Source organism: Rana temporaria, chromosome 2 (assembly GCF_905171775.1).
Source record: "Rana temporaria chromosome 2, aRanTem1.1, whole genome shotgun sequence".
In the NCBI taxonomy this organism is placed as follows: domain Eukaryota; kingdom Metazoa; phylum Chordata; class Amphibia; order Anura; family Ranidae; genus Rana; species Rana temporaria.
The window spans coordinates 283,231,562-283,255,668 of NC_053490.1; the positions used below are offsets into that span (position 1 = coordinate 283,231,562).

The window sequence follows — 24,107 nt, forward strand, 5'->3', positions numbered from 1 at the left end:
TATATATATAATTTTTTTTATAATATATATATATATATATAATTTTTTTTATAATTATATATATATATTATAAAACAAAAAAAAAATAAATATATATATATATATTTTTTGTTTTATAATATATATATATATATATATATATATATATATATATATATATATATATATATATATATATATATATATATATATTAGTAAAGTTAAGATAATAAGCATATTTCAAGAACATGCAAAAAAAAAAAAAAAAAAAAAAATGAAAACTGCTACAGCCAGTTTTGCAAAAATCAGAGAAGGTAAACGTTGCGCTGAACATAGGGGATTGAAGTAGGTGCTACAGTCCATTTACCATTAGCGGTTGAGCAATATAAAAAGTAAAACCAACCAGTAAAAAAGTATCACTAATGAAAGAAAATTGGCAGCACTGCAGAATTCTTAGATATTCAAGATTTTCAGGATATGCAAATAAGGAGGGACTCCATCACCACTAAAAGTAATTTGTATGACACATGAACATTCAGACACTGTTAAAAATGGTAGTATATTGCATTTAATTGTGGAACAAATTATGGTATGCCCCACTGTGCAATTCAAAGAGAACCGAGATAAACATATTATCCAATTGAAAAATACCAACAGTTACATCTTTGTCCAGTGTTTTCACAAACCAGCATAAGGCAGCACTAACAAGCCTGCTGCTATTCTCTTTATAAGTAGATGTGAAAAGTTCTACAACTTTAAGTCTTTATATACAAGCAAACCTGGCTTTAACCCAAAGAGTAGAAATGGTGTTGACAAGAATCTTGCATTTTAAAGCTACAATATCAAATACAAGGGTAAAAAATAAAATCACATTTTAAAACTATCTGAAAAAAAAAACATTTATTAATGTCTGCAGTGCATCAAAAGAAATGTCAAATTAATTCAATGTTCTACAGAATATGAAAATAAACATGACATACTAAACCTACACTTAGTGCAGAAAATGCAGACCTTTCTAAAGCACTTTACATTTAAGAAAGGATAAAAAAAAAGTGAAAATTTGCAAAAAAAAAAAAAAAAAAGTAAAGCCTTATGTCTTAGTAAAAAAATATATTTTAAAAAGTTGGAATGCTCCATCAAAACGGGTGAAAGTTTGTCATTTATTGAAACATAACTCAAAAAATATAAGACGTAGTGTACAATATATTACATAACGCACTCTTAAGTGCAAATTCATTCAAGTATGAAAATCTTAAATCCCACAATCCCAGACAATCATGCACATTTATTGTCAAAGGAAGCCCCATTATACTGATGTCCTAGCACCAAGTACAGTTTTCTGCTGGGAGGATAAACCAAATATATTGTGAACACAGATAAGTACATTCATGAAATGTTACATCTAAAATTGCACAAAATGTCTACATGGTACCCCTCATTTATGAGCAAGCCTTCTGTGTTACTTTGAAGTCTCTCAAATTAATACTGGCAATATTTTAAGAGCAGGCATATTTCAAGAAATGCCCACACACAGTTGATCAGTTTTTTTGCTAGAGAATAAGTCTATTAGAGGTGCTGTGAAGTCTGATCGCTCCAAAACAACAACAGGTTTTTGATAGAGCTGGTGAAGTTGTTTTAAAGCCAAGTCACCACAATCTGTCAATGCTTTATCTAACATTGTCCTTAAATTTTCTAAGGTAGGTTCAGATGATGCAGTTTTACCCAATGACAAACATATTTCACGCTCATTTCGCTCTTTAGAGGCTCGTTTCCGATTCTGCGAAGAATTTCGGCGTTTACTTTTTTGTGGGAAATCCCAGTCATCAGAATCCGATTCATCATCTTCATCCGAGTTCTTACTTTCCTGCAGAAACTTTAAAAAAGAGGATTCAAAGCCCATTGGCTTAAAGTTAGTTAGTCCAATGACTGCTTGTACTGGATCTTGTTGATTGCAATTTGTTGAATCAGGCAAGTCAGATTCTGCAGGATCTTGTGGAGGAACTCCTTTATAGTTTTCCTCTTTATGACCTTTATGGAAACTGGAGATATTTTCTTTTCCACTAGACTTAGAAGTTCTATCCTCATTTCTCCTGTTGGAAGACTTCATGTCAGATTCATTAACATTATTAGAGATTTTATTATGATGTGGTGGTGATGTGCCATAAAAGTCTCTATCCACAGAGCCATTTTTTCTGAGATCACTAATAGAGGTTTTGTAAGAGTCGCCTCTCTCATTTGATGTGCCAATATTACTACTACGCAAACTTAACCTGGTTATTTTATGATCCTGAAAGTGATCACTGCTTTTAGGACTGCCTTCTGGTGAACTGAATTCTTCTCTGTTCTTAGAAAGGTTTTTTACACAGTAAACCAGTTCATGTATTTGATTGGTTACAAATATAGGATTTAGGTGATGTGTTAGCTTGTAATGCCGAATAATACTACTTTCTAACTTTACAACTGAGGAACAGCCATGAATCATACACGGAAATTGTGTTACATCTGTATTTTGTGCACACATCTGTAATGCTTCTTTTCTGGTTTTAAATTCAACCTCCTCTTTTTTTCCAGCAATATTTTGAACCTTTACATTTTTCCTTCGAAAAAAACGTTTGTGGCGCTTGGGCTCAATATAGTTTTCATCCACTTCCTTTACTTTTTTCTTACGCTTTCTCCTACAGTCATAAAGGCTGTGTTTTCGGTGACGGGTCATAATGTGTCGTGAATAGTTTGTATTATCTCTGAACACAGCAGTGCAGCCCTCAAAATCACAGTAAATTTCAGACGACTCACTTTCACTTTCGTCACTAAATTTTACTTCATCTTCCTCCGTTTCTGATTGCAAGTAGTTTTCATTGTCAAAACCATCAACCTCCTTCTCTTCATTTTCACTCTGATCATGAAATTCTTTGTAATGTTTGGACAACGCTCTAACACAAATGAAGCTTTTTCTGCATTCTTCATATTTGCAAGTAAATATCCTTCTACATTTATTTGTCTCTTTTTTGTTCGTCTCTTTGTCTTTTTCCAAGCATAAAGACTCCCTGTTATATTGATGTACAAGCTGGTAATGGCGAACTAAACCTCGCTGACTTGTAAAAGAAGCATTGCAAGATTTATGAATGCAGTTAAAAGGTTTGTGATACTTGTTTAAGGCATAACAGGACTTATCTTTGTCTACAATGCGCCTGGTTTCTCTCCCTTCTACAGAAGTCAGATCATCAGGTCTTAAAGCACCAAAAGCAATACTGCTGTCAGTCTCATCGGACAACGAATCTGCATAAGTCTCGGAAATAAAACCCTCTTGGACTGGAGATGTCCTGACATTACTGTGGCAGTTGACCTCATTTGTCAGAAGTTTTTCCCAGCAACCTGTGCGTCTTTGATGCTTGATGCGTGGCTTCATCTTTTTATCGAATTTCCTAACATTTCTTCTTGGCATTTCCTTCCCTATGTGGTGATCACTCCTATAATGAAAGCGAAGTAGCGTTCGCCTTGTAAATCGTCTTTGGCAGATATGGCACTCAAAAGGTGAGAATTTTTTTTGGAACATGTTCAGTTTAAGAGCTTTTTCTTTTGTATAGTCATGTTTTTTACAATAATGCAATAAAAGAGCAGCTTTTGTGACAAAAGCAGATTTGCACCCCTTAAGTTCACAGAAAAATGGTTTGGAGGATAATTGAGAAATATACTGGCTGGGCATCTTTTCTTTCTTCTTGGCTTTTCTATTTTGTGTTACTGTAGAGCTATTAGAGGAATCTGCTACAGTTTCCTGAATACACGTATCCACATTTTTTAAATTAAGCCGTTTCAAACTAGTAAGAAGTTCAAACATTATATCTTCTGATGTGGATGACTTTGTAAAGTCTTCAGATGTAGGAATCTCCTCTTCTTCGCTTTTTATGTGAGCTTCATTTGGCATTGTAACATTACATAAACTTTCAGCTTCATGTGGCTGTTCAAGCAATTCTTCAACACCCAAACTATGTAGCCATTCCTGTTTGAAGTCACTGGCTAGATCACTCATTTTGCATGTGCCCATGTTACGTTTTTCTGTATTAATTTGATCTTTGCATTTATCTTTCAATGGGCAGTCTGGACCCATTCCATGATGCAAGCAGGGTTCAGTTTTAACTTGCTCATGCTTTTCCTCAAGCTTTTCCTCATCCAGATTTTCAGATTTAGGCTCCGTTTGCTTAGAAGACATATTTCTTTCAATAAGTGAAGGCAGGTAATTACATGAAGAATTATTTGGATTGTCAACTTCATTTTTTAAGTTGAAGAATTCTGTCCCATTGTCAAAGTTGTTCTCAGAATGTGCCACATGTGTTGCAATATGTGTCTGTAATTCAGTCGTACAATAATAAAATTTTTTGCACTGTGGAAAAGTGCATGTATACGCAGCATCTCGAAAGTGCTGAGCTTCATGATGGTACAATAGTCCCAAGTCACTGAACACCAAGTGGCACCCTTCCAATTCACATTTGTATTGAAGTTCTAAGTGTGTATGTTTGTGATGAAGCAGTTCATTGACAGTTTTAAACCTTTCATTGCAGTCTATAGAAACACACATAAATGGATGGGAACCAACATGAATTCTCATGTGCTGGCTTAGGTGAAAATTTGTAATAAAATGTCGACGACAAAAACTACATTTCTCTCTCATATTTTTCAAGTCTAAATAATGTTTTGCATTTTCATCGTTGTTTTGGTGTTCTGCTTTCAAATGTATGCTTAAATATTTGAACTGCTTAAAGACTCTTGAACAGCCAGTCCCAGGACAAGGATAGACGTCTCTATCCTGTAAATTTTTGTCTCTTAATGCCCTGAATGACATGTAACCGTCGGGGTCACTCTCAGGTTCAGGTTCTGGTTCAGGGGACTTTGCAGATTCCCCTGTCTGAGATTCTTTCTTTTTTTGTCGATGTCTCATTGGCATTTTCATATGATCCATTACGTGAGGAACAAATATTTCTTTCTTTCTGAACTTTTTTACGCACACAGGACATGTATAAATGCCATCTTCAAGGTGCATTTTAGCATGATGGAGTATTCGTGCCTCAATTACTTCTCTGTTGCAAATTACACAGTAAAATTTATACTGCAACCACCGCTTATATCTTTCAGAAGATCCAACAGGTTTTTTCACTTTAACATTTTCAGTTTCATTGAAAGAATATTCTTGAGTTTCTTCTGTCTGTTCAGTGTGATAATTATAACTAGCCAAAGAAGCATCCAAAAGATCAGGATCATTAACTGAAGGTTCGCCATAGCTCTCCTCTGTATCAGAACCATCTTGCCCAAGAAGTTTAAGGCAGTGTCGCTTTATTGTCTTCCAATCCCAGAACTCTGGATCAAACAACCAATGACTTTTCAGGGCTAGAAGGAGTTCACAGCGTAACGAGTTTGAAATAACACTAGATTCCTCAACATTCTTTTGATCTGGCTGAAGATAGAGCTCCTCCAATATATTCAGTCCTTCAGTTGTTGGCTCAATTAAGAATTCGGTGAGCTGGCAGGCTCTTCTCACCTCCAAGTCTTGAGGTAAGAGACAAGCTATTGTTTTGCACACTGAAGTCTTTGTTGCATCATTTTCATTTGAGGTGATCTGAAGTGCCCGAATGCAAAGCATAATTGAAACTGGAACACCTTCATCACCAGCCTAAAAAGAAAAGGAAACAAATCAATAGTTTATATAAAGTAAAATTACTGGTTTAGACAACATAACTATTTATATTAGCTTAGGATTACTTTCTTTTAGATGCCAAGTTAACAGTAACTTTGTAGACACTCCTATGCCTATTGGTGACACTATGTAACCACATTTTAATTCCTTCAGCCACATTTTTGAAGTGAAGAGATAAGAGATTTACAGCATTAAATGGAAGTGGCTAAATAAGGGTTTGCTATGGGGCACCCAAATCGAGTCACAGCTTCCTGTATCCAGTCAGACATGTAACTGCGATTCGGGACCAGCTCCTCTCTCTCCTGATTGGCCAACTGCATTAGATTGACAGCAGCGGGAGCCAATGGCGCCACAACTGTGTCTCAGCCAATCAGGGGGGTGAGTCCCAGACAGCCAAGGCACACGTGGACATCGCTGGATAGAGAGGGGGCTCAGGTAAGTTTTATGGGGGCTGCTGCACACTGAAGGCTTTTTATTTTAATGCATTAGGATATAAAACCTTCTGACTTTATAATCACGTTAGCATGTAAAAGAACCACAGACAAACCTTTTCTGGCTATAGTTCTCTTTTGGGTCATTAGAGTGCATTTACTTTTGTTCTCCTGTGACCCAGAGCAAGCAGATAGCAGGCTTTTGCCAAACAATGAGTAAGGAGTCAGACTGTCAAAAGGGAGCCGAGATATAAACCTGAACATATATTCAGACAATGGGTGGGAAATCTCCTTGGGATTTTAAGGAGAGGAAAAAGACACAGTGTGAAAAGGGGGGGGGGGGGGGGGAAATACTTGGGAATAAAAGAAGTCTCAAAAACAACCCAATATTTGTGTAGCACAAGATTGTCTCAACTTGTAAAGTACCCTAACAAGTTAGAAAGACAACCTTGTGAGCAAGGGTAAGAGGAACTTCCCTGATAGTTTTAAAGGGTGGTTTCTGATGTACAAGAACAAGGTTGAGAGGTCACAGAGTTGCCTACAGGAAGGATATTGTAAGCAACCCCCATACCAAGACCTTCAGAAAGGCCAATATTTGAGTCTTGATGGCACTCGAGCCCAGCCATTGATACAGAGCAGATTGGAGAGAACACTTGCCCCTTCACAGAACTTTCTTGGATAGAACTTCGTCGGCTCGCATTAAGAAATACATGAGATGCTTGTGTAAACAAGCATCTCCCCGCTCTGACTAGTGACAATGACACTGATCTCGGCTCTGTGTACTCGGAGCGGAGATCAGTGTCATGTGACACAGAGCCCACCCCGCCTACAGTACGAAACACTATGCAGGGAACACTAAACCCCTACAGCGTCACCTAGTGGTTAACCCCTTCACTGCCAGTGTCATTTTCACAGTAAACCGTGCATTTTTATAGCACTGATTGCTGTGAAAAATTACGACAATTGCCCCAAAAATGTGTCAAAAGTGTCCGATGTATCCGCCATAATGTCGCAGTCACAAAAAAAAATAAAAATAAAAAAAATAAAAATCACTGATCGCTGCCATTACTAGTAAAGAAATAAAATAAAAATGCCATAAAAAACTATCCTTTATTTTGTAAACGCTTTAGCTTTTGCGCAAACCAATCAATTAACGCTTATTGCGATTTTTTTACCAAAAATATGTAGCGTATTATAGCAAAAAGTAAAAAAATAGATTTTTTTTTTCAAAATTGACTATTTTTGTTTATAGCGCACAAAATAAAAACCGCAGAGGTGATCAAATACCACCAAAAGAAAGCTAGATTTGTAAAAAAAAAAAAAAAAAATGGGATGCCAATTTTGTTCGGGAGCCACGCCGCACAACCACGCAATTGTCCGTTAAAGCGACACAGTGCTGAATCGCAAAAAGTGGCCTGGTCTATGACCACACAAATGGTCCAGGGCTGAAGTGGTTAATACAGTGATCAGTGCTAAAAATGTGCACCAATGATACTGGCTGGGAAGGGGTTAAACACCTAGGGCGATCAAAGAGTTAACCCATTTGCCTAGCCAGTGTTTTTGTGTATTGTCTGTGTTGCTTTTACTAGGGGAAGTGATGGATTTTAGTATAATATATATATATATATATATATATATATATATATATATATATATATATATATTTTTTTAGCAGAGAACCTAGAAAATAAAATGGCGATTGTTGCAATATTTTATGTCTCACAGTATTTGTGCGACGGTGTTTCAAACGCAACTTTTTGGGAAAAATTTACTTTCATGAATTAAAAAAAAAATGAAAAAGTAAAGTTAGCCCAATTTTTTTGCATAATGTGAAAGATGTTACGCCGAGCAAATAGATACCAAGCATGTCACGCTTTATAATTGCACGCACTTGTGGAATGGCGAAAAACTACGGTAACTAAAAATCTCCATAGGCAACGCTTTAAACTTTTTTTTACGGTTACCAGGTTAAAAAGTTACACAGGAGGTCTAGTGCTAGAATTATTGCTCTAGCTCCGACGATTGCGGCAATACTTCACATGTGTGATTTGAACACCATTTTCATATGCAGGCGCGACTTTCGTATGCGTTTTCTTGTTGTGCAAGCTCGCAGGGAGGGGGGCGCTTTAAAAAAAAAAATATATATCTTATTTTTTAGAATATTACATTTTTTTTTTTTTACATTTTGATCACCTTTATTGATGTCACAAGGAATGTAAACATCCCTTGTGACAGTAATAGGTGGCGACAGGTACTCTTTATGGAGAGATCGGGGGTCTAAAAGACCCCCGATCCCTCCTTTGCACTTCAAAGTATTCAGATCGCAGAAAACGGCGATTCTGAATACTGTGTACTTTTTTAAATCCAGCGCCATTGGCAGCCAAGAAACCAGGAAGTGACGTCATAACGTCGCTTCCATGTTTCCATTGCGGAGACTGAATCAAAGCCTTTTACGGCTTAGTTTCAGTCTCCGCCTGGACACAGAAGGCGCCGGATGGAGGATCGGGTATCCCGGTGGGACGGGAGGCCTGGTCAGAGCGGCAAGAGGCGGCGGGAGGGGGGGGGGGGGAATGTCCCCTCCCGCTCCTCCGGCATAACAACCGAGCGGCTTTTAGCACTCCAGAGTCTTGCTGCTGTGTCCATTACCCCGCCCCGTGTCACTGGAGCTGCTGTTTTTGTCCCCGTCGCTGGAATGATTGGGCTCAGGTAAAAAGGGGGAGGGGGGTTGGTGGTTTACTTAGAATGCATCAAGGAAAAAAAAAAAAAAAAAAAAAAAAAAAATACATGAGGGTTTATAACCCCTTTACTATCACTACTTCCAGTCTCATTTTCTACATATCTAAGTCTCCAAGACAGAGCTTATGTGAGGGTCAATAGATCCAAAGGGACTGCCTGTACATCTCACCTCTAGTGCAGACTCCCAGTTACCGAGATGAATGAATATGAAAAATCAAAAAGAGGTAGAGATGTAAGGAGGACAAGCCATCAATTTTTTTTTGTTTACTGTGTTAGACCTCCTGTAAGCAAAAGCCTTTAACTATGATGTCCAAGAAATACTGCATTCCTGTGTCCCTCAAAGGATGATAAATATGACATTTTGCTAAATAAATGTGATTGTATTAACATATAGAGTGAATAAAAAAGTATTGTAAAAAGGATAACTTTCCACCTACCTCTGTATGAACAACTTTAATGAGGAAGAAGAGATGCTGACGTGTTTTGGCAATCACCCCAAATTGCCTACATCTTTCCAGAAAAGTACTTAAACAGGGGTCAATTCTTCTCTGAAGTTTACTCCAAAACAAAGTTAGCTCCCTGTGAGAATAAAAATCCATAATTAAATTTCAAGCCATTAAAGGAAAACCCACAAACCCATTTAAACCGTTTCCCAATTGCAAGTCTAGTTAAAATGTGTTGTGTGCGTGCCTCATCAGTGGCGTCACCCTCTAGCTACATGCAATGGTTTATGAAAAAGTAACACTAGGGGAACAGCTGCCCAGTAGCTTCTCTAACCACTTAACCCCCGGACCATATTGCTGGTCAAAGACCAGAGCACTTTTTGCGATTCGGCACTGCGTCGCTTTAACTGACAATTGCGCGGTCGTGCTATGTGGCTCCCAAACAAATAGAGCTTTCTTTTGGTGGTATTTGATCAACTCTGCAGTTTTTAGTTTTTGCTCTATAAACAGAAATAGAGCAACAATTTTGAAAAAAAATTAATATTTTTTACTTTTTGCTTTAACCTCTTTGCCACCACGCTATTAGACAAAAGATGTCTACAGCGCGGTGGAGTTATTCCGGGAGGACGTCCCTCCCGGAATCATCTGTGAGCGCCGGGTCTAGAAGACCCGGCGCATCACAGATCGCGGTAAATTGCCGCTGATAGCGGCCGTTTACCACGTGATCGCTCAGTCAAATGACGGAGCGATCACTTGTAAACAAACCGGCGTCATGTGATGACGCCGGTTCCTCCCTCTCCTCTCTGTACCGATCGGTACAGTGTGAGAGGAGAGGGGGAGAACGGAAGCAGCAGCTGCTGTGGGCTGGATCTGTGACAAATGCAGTCACATATCCAGCCATCCATCCCTCCCTGTGCAATACTCTGCAATAACACCCATACGCTGCAATACCACCCCATACGATGCAATACCACCCAATATGCTGCAATACCCCCCAATATGCTGCAATACCCCCCAATACGCTGCAATACCCCCCCAATACCTGCTAATATGACAGAAACAAGGATTTTTTTTTTTTTTTTACAGAATTTTCCGTGTTTTTTCTTTTATAGAGTTTTAAAAAACTCAGAGGTGATCAAATACCACCAAAAGAAAGCTCTATTTGTGGAAAAAAAAAGGACAAAAATTTCAGATGGGCACAATGTTGTATGTCATTCAAATTGTGAGAGCACCGAAAGCAGAAAATTGGTCTGGTTAGGAAGGGGGGGGTTAAGTGCCCAGTGGTCAAGTGGTTAATAAATATCCCCCAAAAATATATAAAAACAACATATTTTTTCCTCAGTTTACGAAAATACGTATTCTACATATTTTTCGTAAAAAAAAAAAAAAAAAAAATCGCAATAAGCGTTTGGTTTGTGCAAAAGTTATAGCGTTTACAAAATAGGGGGTATTTTTTATGGCATTTTTATTAATATCTTTTTACTAGTAATGGCGGCGATCAGCGTTTTATTTTTTTTGATAATGCGACATTATGGCGGACACTTCGGACACTTTTGACACATTTTTGGGACCATTGGCATTTTTGTAGCGATCAGATATTCCAGCCGCTGAGACGGTACCAGTACTGACTTCGAAATATTCAGTAGCCAACCAAATTCTCGGAGGGTCCGACAGGTGATAGACACGTCCTCTTCTAACTCTGAGCTTGAGAAAGCTCTCAGAAGAAGGTCGTCCAGGTATCCCACGATAGCGATCCCGTGCTGCCGCAGCAGGGCCAGAATCGGGGCGAGCGCCCTTGGTGAAAACCGGCGGTGCCAAGGCCAGGCCGAACGGGAGGGCCACAAATTGAAAGTGGTCCTCCCCGACCGCAAAACGCAGAAACCTCTGGTGTTTTGCGCATATGGGGATATGCAGGTACGCGTCCTTGCTATGCAAGGATGCTAGGAAATCCCCCTGATGGAGCGCTGCTATTACTGAGCGAATCGACTCCATCCATTTTTGCACTTTGACAAAGCAATTGAGGGCCTTTAGGTCCAGGATTGGACGGACCCCATCCTTCTTGGGGACTATAAAACAGTTTGGTGAACAATAGAGAAACTATCTTGTACCCCGAGGAAACTACTTCCCAAACCCAACAGTCGGTTAGAAGAGACCTCCACCGAGCCGCGAAGCCGGCCCCCCACCCGAGATGTGGGCAGGGGCAGACCTTCATGCGGAGGCAGGCTTGTTGGGCTTGCGGTACCAGGGGCGCTTTTGCCCTTCAGTGGACGCTTTAGCTCCCTGAAAAGGTTTTCCTGCCGCACTTGGTGGTAGTAAATGAGGGCCCTTGCTTACCGCGAGGCTCCTTACCCTTCCCAGATTGCGGGAGAAGAGTGCTCTTACCGCCTGTGGCACCTTTTATGATGTCATCCAGGGACGCCCCAAAAAGCCGTTCACCCTTAAAGGGTAAGTCCACCAGGGCCTTCTTATAGGATAGCTAAAGGCCGGCACACGCTCAATGGCCAAACATGGGGGGACTACAAGGATCAAGATCCAGCCTATCACCCAGTCGGCAGTTGATTGTAGATCCCAGGATCCAAAAATGCAGGAAAAAATCTAATAAAAAGCGAAAAATCGCAAAAAAATCTCCAGAGCACATGGGCTCCAGAAAGGCCATGTCTTCTTCTAACGCTAGGCAGAAAAAAACTGGGGCTGGATGTTCCAGAGAGTGGGATGTACCCGGGGGGACATGCCCCCTGGGAGGTGCTATACTGAAAGAAGTGTTTTTAACACTTAAAGTGCTGTTTTTTCTGCCTAGTCTCTCCTGAAAGGAAGGTATATAACCCCAAGGTCAATGCTGCTGTGTCCGTCTATGAACGGAAGAGAAAAAGGGTTTACAACCACTTTCACAATAATAATGTGCCACTTTATTTTGGTCCATTCACATAAAATCCTAATAAAATACATGTACGTTTTTGGTTGCAACATGACAAAACGATCAGACATAATCCGCCGATAACAGACGTATGGCGATGTTCGCCATCTGTCCAGGGGTAGGATGACAATCGGAATGGATACACACATGCAGTCAGTTTCCAGCAGACCGCCCCATAGAGGAGAGGGGGCTCTGTCATTGTCTGCTCTGCATAGCAGAGCGAACAGGACCTGTCAGCCGCCTGCTCAGTGGGGATCCGTGGCGAGATCCCCCGCTGAGCAGGGGGACTCCGCTCGGATGGCTTTGCCCCGTGTGAAACGGGCCCTACCCATTCTGACACATTGGAAATCCATCATGCTAAATTTGCAAGGGCTATGCAAGTCAGAAAGTTACATAGTCAGGTTGAAATAAAAGACAAGTTTAACCAACAAAAAACTAATTAAAATCAATCATACAATCCCATAGAAGAGAAAGGCTAACAACCCCAGCAAAGCATGACCTAATTTGCTACAGCAGGGGAAAATAAAATTCCATCCTGATACCCCCCCCTAGAGGCAATCGAATTTTCTGTGGATCAACTTTACCTACAGATAGTACCCAATTACTATGTACATTTAGGAAAGAATCCCGGCCTTTTTTTTTTTTTTTAAGGCAATCTACTGAGCTGGCCAGAACCACCTCTGGAGGGAGTTTACTACACATTTTCACAGCTCTTACTGTGAAGAAACGCTTTTGTATTTGGAGGCGAAATCCCTTTTCCTCCAGACGTAGAGAGAGTGCCCCCCTGTCTTGTTATGACCTTAAAGTAAATAACTCAATACCAAGTTCACTATATAGACCCCTTACGTATTTGTGCATGTTGATCATATCCCTCCTTAATCTCCTCTTTCCGACAGAATAGATTCAGTTCATCTAATCTTTCCTCGCAGCTGGGCACCTCCACGCCTCTTATCAGTTTGGTGGCCCTTCTCTGCACCTTCTCCAGTTACCCAATATCGTTTGAGGACTGGTGCCCAAAACTGAACTGCATATTCCAGACGAGGTTTAACTAATGATTTGTACAGGGGCAAAATTATCTCTCCCTCTCTCTGGAGTCCATATCTCTCAATACAAGAAAGGACATTGCTCGCTTTGGAAACCACAGCTTGGCATTGCATGCCATTATTCAAGTGGTTGTAAATCCACCAAAAAAAAAAAATAACCTGCAAGACAAAGGCATAATGAGCTAGTATGCATAGCATACTAGCTCTATATGAAATACTCAACTTGGATCGAAGCCCTCGCAGCAGTCCCGGAACACTGTTCTGCCTGGCGGCATTACTTCCAGAATTATTTCCGGGTATCGCAGGCTCCGGCGCTGTGATTTGCCAGAGTCGCGATGACGTTACCCCCGTGCATGCGTGCGGGAGCCGCCGGCAACGGCACATCAGCTGAAGCAATGGCACGAAGGAGCAGTTGCTTCGGTGCGCACTTGCCGATGACGGCACATGCCGATAAAAAGGGGATATCTCCTCAACTGTGCAGGTTTAGGAGATGGCCACAGTAGCTACCAGGTAAGCTTTTTTATAGGCTTACCTGTAGTAAAAAGTAGTTGTAAAAGGGTTTACAATCACTTTAAGCCAGGGATATGCACTTAGCGGACCTCCAGCTGTGTCAGAACTACAAGTCCTATGAGGCATAGCAAGACTGACAGCCACAAGCATGACACCCAGAGGCAGAGGCGTGATGGGACTTGGTAGTTTTGCATCTGGAGGTCTGCAAATTGCATATCCTTGCTTTAAGCTGATGATCTACCAAAACCCCCAGATCCTTCTCCACTATGGATGCCCCCAGTTGTACTCACCCTAGTATGTATGATGCATGCGTATTATTATTCCTGAAAGTGCAAAACGTTACATCAACATTAATCCTTATTTGCCAAATAGTTGCCCAATTAAACAGTGCATTGAGGTTGTCTTGTAAGTTGAAAACATCCTGCAAGGACATTATTCCACTGCATTGCTTGGTGTCATCTGCAAAGACTAAAATGGTACTTTTAACCACTTAAGACCCGGACCTTTATGCAGGTAAAGAACCTGGCCAGTTTTTGCCATTCGGCACTGCGTCGTTTTAGCCGACAATTGCGCGGTCGTGCGATATGGCTCCCAAACAAAATTGGTGTCCTTTTTTCCCACAAATAGAGCTGTCTTTTGGTGGTATTTGATCACCTCTGCCGGTTTTAATTTTTGTGCTATAAACAAAAATAAAGCGACAATTTTGAAAAAAAAAAATATATATTTTTTACTTTTTGCTATAATAAATACCCCCAAATACTCAGTTTAGGCCGATTCGTATTCTACATATTTTTTATAAAAAAAAAATAATAATATCGCAAATAATCTTTTAATGATCGGTTTTGCGCGCAATTTATAGCCTTTACAAAATAGGGGATAGTGTTATGGCTATTTTATTATTATTTTTTACTACTAATGGCGGCGATCAGCGATTTTTTTCGTGACTGCGACATTATGGCGGATACAGCAGACAATTTTGACAAATTTTTGGGACCATTGTCATTTTCACAGCAAAAAATCCATTGTTTACTGTGAAAATGACAATTGCAGTTTAGGAGTTAACCACTAGGGGGCACTGTAGGGGTTATGTGTGACCTTGTATGTGTTTTTAACTGTAGGGGGGCAGGGCTGGACATGTGACGTCACTGATCGCCTTTCCCTATATCAGGGAACAGACGATCAGTGACATTGCCACTGTGAAGAACGGGGAAGGTGTGTATATACACACACACACACAGATATCAAAGCAGGCCAACCTCTTGAGCCCTCTGAAACCTAAAGTAAGTGCCTGTCATGAGAGTGGCGTTATATGTGAATATAAGTTTTGTCTGGTCCGGGTCTGACTGAGCAGAGAACCAAACTGAGTATGTATAGCATGTCCAAGTTGCAAATAGTAAAATAGGTATAACGATGGGATGTCAAAGTCTGTCTGTAGTTGAGAAAAGGATTTAAAACCCTGGGGGGTATATAGATGAAATGGGTATTTCACTCCCTGATGTCCATCTGATGGGGTCAGGTATAGAACATAACTCCTTAAGGTTAGGAATGAGCCACAAGGCACTGTTTGGGAAGTCTGCCAAGAATCAGTGGACTTTTCCACAACTGCCATTTGGAATAGGGAGATTTGAATTATCGACATGCACGGTCCCTATAGACAATGTTGAGTGTCTCAAATGAGGAAACTATGGCTCCCTCAGTAGTGGTGCAGGCATTATCAGTTAGGGGGGAGACAATCATTAATGTTATGCAGCTGGGATGCTAGGTAGTAAAAAAGGTAGAAGTTATGGAATGCCAGAACTGCCATATGTGAGGGGAGGTGCAGAGTTTCTAGCGCAACTCTAGGGGACTGCCCGTTCCAAAAGGAACACAATACAGATAGAGTCAATGTTTTTAAAAATGGATTTGAGAATTTTGCAAGGTGAATTAGCCATAACATATGTAAGTAAATAATTTCAAAAGGACATTGGCTCTCCCCATGAGATGCAGGGGCAGATCTTTCCACTGTTTGGTCCAAGTCGGTAGTTGTAGCAGTTGCCATAGGATGTGCTGAAGCACCTCCTACATGGAAAGGGTGGATGCAAATCCAATTGCGTCATTGCACCTGGAAGGGCAGTTTCGGTAGGGATCTGTGGATTAACTCCGTTTGAGAACAGAGATTCCTCTTGACACTCTCTCAGAAAGTTGCCTTTCTAGTGGCTATTGCATCCATTGGGAACGTTTTCTGAGTTGGCGGCCTCGTCTTGTAAATCCCCATACTTGATCCTCCACAAGGATAAGGCAGTGCTCCGCCCGCAGCCTTCGTTTCTTCCGAAAGTTGTTTTGGCTTTTTACTTAAATGAGGATATTGTGCTTCCGTCCTTGTGTCCCAAAGAGGTTTATTTGCATTCCTTGGACGTGGTCCGAGCTCTGCGGGTGTATTTGTCTGCTACAGCTCTGTTTCGGAGGTCAGACTCCCTGTCGGTGGCTGGTCCAAAGAAGGGCCTGGCGGTTTCGGCGGCCACCAATTCTTGGTGGATCAGACAGATCGTGATTCAGGCTTATGCCCTAAAAGGGCGGCCGCCTCCCTTTCCTGTCACAGCGCATTCGACCAGGGCAATAGGGCCTTCCAACATCAAGCGTCCGTCTCACAGGTTTGTAAGGCGGCGACCTGGTGTGCGTGCATCTGCGGATGCTGGCTTCGGCTGCAAAGTTTAGCAGGCGGCCATTTAAGGTTGCAACTCCTCCGTTGAGGAGCTCTGTTTTGGGGGGGGGGGGTAGTTGGTTTGCTTGTTGTGCCTATACCTCAGTTATTTTTTGCCGCTGCTTGGGGATGTCCCTACTGTCAAGAATAAAAGGAGCTGTCTCTGTCCATGAACGAAAGGGAAAAAAGGATTTTTTCACTCTCCATAAAATACTTTTCTCTAAAGTTTATGGACGGACACGGCACCCACCCCTCCTTTTTATGTTTGTACTGCATTTTGACGAACTGAGCTGCTAGATGCAGAGTGAGGGGTTATAGCCAGAGGGACCGCCCCTTGGGCGGTACTGTTCAGCTTTGCCGTTACATGTTTTTAACTGTTCAACAAGTCTGCCTAGTCCTCCTGATAGACGGCATATAAACCCTACTGTCAAGAATAAAGGAGCTGTTTCCGTCCATGAACTTCATAGAAAATGAAGTTCCATGGGATGTACCCGGGGGACTCGCCCCCTGGGAGGTCCCCCGGGTAATCCACAGATCCCTACCGCTCATCCAAAATGGCCGCCGAAACGTTTGAGGTAAAAGGAAAGGCAGCGAACACGCTGGGCTTCCGAGCGGAGGCCCCCCACATGGTAGACCACCCACACCAAGAGCGAACCCCGGACACACCGCGCAGCCCCCAGCTAGGACCCGGAGCCCCTCCAGGAGGACCCTTGGTCAGGTACACAGCAGTCCCAGCCCAGATGCATGGGGAGGAGGGAAGGGACAGAAGAAAGGGAGAGAGCGAGAGACCCCCTAAATCGACCACACCAGGAATGCCCAGCTGTTCCATCCTGCCGAAACAGGAGGAATCCTACTTGCCCGTTCTGAGGGGACTGCTGGACACATTCCTGACAGACCCATCATCGAGCAGTACGGAGTGGCTGTCGGCCACGGCCCACTTTGACTCGGACAGCCGTAGTCTGGTCATATGTGTGCCCCGGAGCATAGCTCACCGGTGACCCCTGGAGCAAAGGGGTATGTCGTGGCTGACCCAGCGCGTAGCTAAAGGTCTGCTCACGCTCAATGGCTGGACTGGGGAGACTACAACGATCTATATTATCCAGCCTGTCACCCAGCGAGCAGTTAATAGTAGATCACAGGATCAAAAAAGTATAAAATAAAAAAATAAAAAGATAAATCTCCAGGACCAATGGTCCCCATAGGGAGCCAGGTCCTTCTCCTATGCTAGGCAGAAAAAAAATAGGATTTTTGTACTCACCGTAAAATCCATTTCTCCGAGTTCATGGATGGACACAGCATTAATTGACCTACCTTCCTTTCAGGAGAGGACTAGGCAGAAAAAACAGCACTTCAAGTGTTAAAACACTTCAGTATAGCACCTCCCAGGGGGCGGGTCCCCCGAATACATCCCTCTCTGCATCATGCAGCCCCAGTTCGTAACACGCAGTACAAACAGAGGGGAGGGTGCTGTGTTCATCCATGAACTCAGAGAAATGGATTTTACGGTGAGTACAAAAATCCTATATTCTCTTCCGTTCATGGACGGACACAGCAGCAATTGACCTTAGGGACGTCCCTAAGCAGTGTAAAAAAATCTCGAGGGGTGGGAAAAACACAGCAAACCAAGCTTCACCCCAAACAAAACCGGAGTTACTCAACGGAGTAACTCCAACCTTAAACTGCCGCCTGTAACACCCTGTGGCCGAAGGAGGCATCAGAAGATGCACTCACATCCACCTTGTAAAACTTTGAGAAAGTGTGGACCGACGACCAGGTCGCTGCCTTACACACCTTTAACACCGAGGCTTGATGTCGGAAAGCCCAAGAGGCACCGATCACCCTGGTCGAATGCGCCGTGACCCGAAAAGGAGGCGCCCGCCCCTTTAGGGCATAGGCCTGAAGCACAACCTGTCGGATCCACCTGGAAATGGTGGCCGACGAGACTGCGAGACAGTTTCTGGGACCAGACACTGACACAAACAGCGAGTCCGACTTCCGGAACGGAGCCGTGGCCGATAAGTAAAACTCGCAGGGCCCGAACCACATCCAGGGAATGCAAAATGGCCTCCTTCGGGTTCTTCGGCTGAGGACATAAGGATGGAAGAACAACGTCCTCAATGTGAAAGGCCGAAACGACCTTTGGAAGAAAAGAGGGCTGCGGACGCAGCACCGCCTTATCCTGATGGATGACCAAGTAGGGGGCCTTGCAGGACAAGGCCGCCAGTTCAGACACCCGTCTGATTGAGGTAATAGCTACCAGAAAACCCACCTTTTGTGACAGTCAACAAAGGGATCTTCCGAATGTCCTCAAAGGGAGCTCGCTGAAGCACCGAGAGGACAAAATTCAAGTCCCATGTGGGCAGTGGAGGGCGCACCGGAGGAGCCACATGGCGGACCCCCTGCACAAACGTGCGTATCAAGGAGTACGCTGCCAAGGGACGCTGAAAGTAAACTGCCAGAGCAGATATCTGGCTCTTGACCGTGCTCAAGGCGAGAGCTTGATCCACTCCCCGCTGTAAAAACAGCAGAATCCGGGACACCATGTATGTACGAGGGTGCCACTTCATCTCCTCACACAGAGATGTAGGCTTTCCACGTACAATGGTAAATCTTTTGTGAAGTAGACTTCCTTGCGCGCAGCATGGTAGAGATCACTGAGCCCGACAGGCCTTCGGTCCTTCAGTATCTGGCTCTCAACAGCCATGCCGTTAAAGCTAGCGACTGTAAAGCAGGATGGAAGATCGGACCCTGCGACAGAAGATCTTCTCTCAGGGGTAGACGCCATGGGGCGTCTGCCACCAGATGCACCAGGTCTGCGTAACAAGGAGTGGCACGGCCAATCTGGGGCGATCAGGATTGTTGCAATCCCTTCGGCTTCCACCCTGCGCAGCAGCCGAGGAAGAAGCTTCAGAGGAGGGAAGGCATAAATCAGGCGATAGTGACCCCAAGGAGCAAATGCGTCTGACGCATCCGCCCACGGGTCTCTTGACCTGGCCACGAATCGTGGCACCTTCCGGTTGAGGCGGGACGCTAGAAGGTCCACGTCTGGAGTGCCCCATTTTCGGCACAGACCCTGAAACACCTCCGGGTGGAGAGACCACTCCCCTTGATCCAGAGTTGTGCGACTTAGGAAGTGTGCTTGCCAATTCTGAACTCCCGGAATGTACACGGCCGACAGAGCCGGAACGGACCTTTCGGCCCACCGAAGGATGTGCGCGACCTCCCTCGCTGCAGCTGAGCTCCTTGTGCCTCCCTGATGATTGACGTACGCCACGGCCGTGGCGTTGTCGGACTGGATCCTGACCAGTCGGCCCTGCAGCTCCTGCAGGGACCACCTGGCAAGGTACAGCTTGATTGTTCGGAGCTCAAGAATATTCATCGGCAGGCGGGACTCCTCCTGAGTCCAGCACCCCTGGGCTGACTGAGTGCCCCAAACCCCCCCCCCCCCCAGCCGGAGAGGCTGGCATCCGTCATGACCACTGTCCAGCGGCAAGGCAGAAAAGACTTCCCGGTCCAAAGCACCGGAGACGTCAGCCAACACACCAGGGAAGACTTGACCAGATGTCTCAACTGAACCTGTTAATCCGGAGAAGACGGGAGCTTGTCCCAACGTGACAGAATCTCCTTAACTAGTTACCGACCGCCCACCGTCGTTATACGTCATCACTTTAAAGATGAATATCTCGGTAACGGCAGCAGCTGCTGCCACAATCGAGATATTCATCTCTTCAGTGGGCAGTCCGGTACACGATAACGGCGGTCTCCGCGGCGGATTAGCCGCAAGATCGCCGTTATCGGTGGCGGGAGAGGGGCCCCCCCTCCGCTGCTTACCGTAGCCGTCGGTAGCGGCAGAGGCGATCGGGACCGTTCGGCTGGTGACGAGACTGAAGGAAAAATCTCCTTCACCGGACGGCTCTGCTGGGCGGAAGTGACGTCAAAACGTCAGTCCCGCCCAGCGTCTTAAAGCAACATTTTTTTTTTTGTCATTTGAAAAAATGACATTTCCAAATTTATTTATTTTTTTTGCATTTAAGCCTAAATATGAGATCTGAGGTCTTTTTGACCCCAGATCTCATATTTAAGAGGACCTGTCATGCTTTTTTCAATTACAAGGGATGTTTACATTCCTTGTAATAGGAATAAAAGTGATAATTTTTTTATTTTTTTTATTTCAGTGTTAAAAAATTGTAAAATAAATAAAAATAAATGCGAAAACCCCCAAAAAATGTCAGCGCCCCGTCCCGACGAGCTCGCGCGTAGAAGCGAACGTATACGCGAGTAGCGCCCGCATATGAAACCGATGTTCAAACCACACAAGTGAGGTATCGCCGCGATCGTTAGAGCGAGAGCAATCATTTTAGCCTTAGGCCTACTCTGTAACTCAAAAAATGAAACCTATAGAATTTTTTCGTCGCCTATCGAGATTTTTAAGGGTAAAAGTTTGACGCCATGCCACGAGCGGGCGCAATTTTTAAGCGTGACATGTTGGGTATTATTTTACTCGGCGTAACATTATCTTTCACAATATATAAAAAAATTGGGCCAAATTTATTGTTGTCTTATTTTTTTAATTTAAAAAAGTGAATTTTTTCCAAAAAAAGTGCGCTTGTAAGACCGCTGCCCAAATACGGTGTGACAAAAAGTATTGCAATGACTGCCATTTTATTCTCTAGGGTGTTAGAAAAAAACATATATATAATGTTTGGGGGTTTTAAGTAATTTTCTAGCAAAAAAACATGTTTTAGTCTCGTAAACACCGAATCTGAAAAACAGGCCCGGGGCTAAAGTGGTTAAAGGGTAAATCCATCAAGGCCTTTTTAGAAGACTGGTCCGCAGACCAACACTTCGGCCACACAAGGCGGCGTAGCACCACTGCGGAGGCCCTGGAGAGCAAGGGAAGCGTATCCAGGGCCGACTCACAGACAAACTTTAGGCCTTGCACCAACTGATCGGCCAGTTCCACACAGAGCTCAGGAGCATTCTGCGCCTCCAGCTCCTGCAGCAAGGACTTTGCCCGTTCGGTAAGTGTCTGCGGCACTAGAGCCCCGGCCAAGACCGGTCTCACCGCCGACCCCACCACTGTGAACATGGAGCGGGCCTCGGCTCTCCTATCTGCGGGGTCCTTAAAAGCGGGAGCCCCTTCCACAGGCAACGTGGTAGCCTTGTTCAGTCTGGACACAGGGGTGTCCACTGACGGAGGAGATACCCGTTTGAGGAGGATTTCCTAAAAATGTGGGTAATGGACCGCAAAGTATTTTGGAACAGCAAAAACTTTCTGCGGCCGATCCCATTCCTTGTACAACAATTTGTCCAGATAAGGAACACAAGGAAACACTTTTGCGGGGGCGGCTTGCGGAACCCAAAAGGTATTCCAGACAGACCCAACGTCCGCAGTAGTTACGGCATGGCTGTCAGCCCGGCACACTGTGACACGGACATAGAGACCGGTCATATGTATGCCCTGGAGCATATAGCTCACTGGCCACCGCTGGAGCAACGGGGCATGTCGTGGACGGCCCAGCACGTAGCTAAAGGCCGGCACACGCTCGATGGCCGAACATGGGGGGACTACAAGGATCGAGGATCCAGTCTGTCACCCAGTCGGCAGTTGATTGAAGATCCCAGGATCCAAAAATGCCGGAAAAAATAAAATAAAAGCAAAAAAATAGCAACCATGTCTTCTCCTTATGCTAGGCATAAAAAAACTGGGGCTGCATGATGCAGAGAGAGGGATGTACCCACCCCCTGGGACTTGAAGTGCTGTTTTTTCTGCCTAGTCATCTCCTGAAAGGAAGGTAGATAACCCTAAGGTCAATTGCTGCTGTGTCCGTCCATGAACGGAAGAGAAAACTGAGCTGCTAGATGCAGAGTGACGGGTTATAGCCAAAGGGACCATCCCCTGGGCGGTACTGTTCAGCTTTGCTGTTGCATGTTTTAACCGTTTAACATGTCTGCCTAATCCTCTCCTGATAGAGGGCATATAAACCCTACTGTCAAGAATAAAGGAGCTGTGTCCGTCCATGACCGAAAGAGAAACGACATTTTAAGATCGTGAGGAGAGTTGAATCACGATCTTGATTCTTTAATGATTAATCGTGCAGCTGTAGTTACTTGGTAAAGATTTTGATCCTTTAAATATAAACACCACATTGGTCTTATGCCAATCCAGTGGTACTATTCCAGTCATTAACAAGTCCCAACATTTGAAACCAGAGCTCAATTCAATTATTTTAGGATCCATGGGTGTATGCCATCTGGTCCAGGTGCTTTATCCTCTTATTCTATCAAAATATTTCTGGCCCATAATACTTTTAAGCCATGGTTGATCATTTGGGGTTGTGTCAATACCCTCCCCATTATGGACTTGAGTTCTCTCATGCTCTTTTGTATACACAGAGCTGAAGAAAGTATTTAATACAATTTGCCTTCTCTTTGTTCCCAGTCAACCACTCCAGATTATTTTGTAAAGGGCATACATGCTGAGTTACCAATTTAACATTAGTATAGCTGAAAGGGTTTCTTTTCAGCACCTGCAGCAAAATGTACATGATGGCAGAAGAGGTCTCATCTTGTCCTAATTATCTGAATTTGTTTTGATTGCACCCATGACAGAATAGTTCTTTTGACTTACCAGTAATACATTTCTTGGCATATAGTATAGGACACAGAATCATTGCCATTTACCATGGCTTTATGCAGGTACCATCAGGTAGGAAAAAAGTGGTATAAATTGCGCTAATCTATATAAACATAAATTGAATCAAAAGTGCATGTGAAAATGCAAAGAAATTAAGCTGCGGTTAAACTGTGTCATATAAACAAAGTAACAATGTATGGAAAAAGAAAATAAACCGCGCTAATGATCGGTGAATAATAAATTGTGACAAAATAAGTATGTGTAACATACAAAAATCTAATTAATAGTGAAAACACAATCCACAGTGAATAAAATAAAACACTTAGTGAATGTCCTTAGACACAGGAATCCCCTGTCATCTGAACACAGAAGGGCTATCAGGATTCCAGAAAGTATAACAGGTGAATGTTCATATAATAAAGTCCAAGAAAAAAAAAAGGGACATCCACCCAGATGCAGTCCGATCTCAACGGAACATAGGATGATGGTTAACACTGGTGTGACATGCAGTTGAAGACCTCCACCAAACACATATGCAAGTCTGCTTACCAGATGGAAATGGTCCCTGTATTAGAGGAGACCAAAAACAGCATATAGCAAATAGCAATCGACAAGCGGCTGGGCTTGGAGGGAGGGGAGGGCGATTCAGCTCAGATCATCCAACAGTATCTCCAGTGGGAATGGTCACATGTCACTCGGTACGCCCTGACTAGTTTCGTGGCAAAAAGCACTTCCTCAAAAAGCACGTGCCCTTTGAGGAAGTGCTTTTTGCCACGAAACTAGTCAGGGCGTAGCGAGTGGCACACTGCCATCACTCCATTGGACTACTCGGAACTACATGGGTTACCTGCATGCCGCTGGCCAGAGCTGCAGGTTTAAGGCCTTTTTTATGCTGCAAAATGTGAGTGCATTTCTTAATCATTTTGTACAAATAAACGTTAAGTAATTTTACACTATCGAGGCATCTCTTTTTTATGCACATGTGACCATTCCCACTGGAGATACTGTTGGATGATCTTAGCTGAATCGCCCTCCCCTCCCTCCAAGC

The 24,107-nt window shown here is 43.3% G+C and overlaps 1 protein-coding gene across 1 annotated transcript in view; it reads right to left on the minus strand.

Annotated features, from left to right (window-relative positions):
- Positions 1-527: 527 nt before the first annotated feature.
- RLF (RLF zinc finger) overlaps positions 528-24,107 on the minus strand; it is an 82,487-nt gene continuing 58,907 nt past the window's right edge. Inside the window, exons 7-8 of the mRNA XM_040337129.1 lie at positions 9,270-9,411; positions 528-5,641 (exon numbers count right to left, since the gene is read on the minus strand). Of these exons, the coding sequence (XP_040193063.1) occupies positions 1,493-5,641; positions 9,270-9,411 (4,291 nt within the window). The 3' untranslated portion in view covers positions 528-1,492. The remainder of the gene's footprint in view (positions 5,642-9,269; positions 9,412-24,107) is intronic.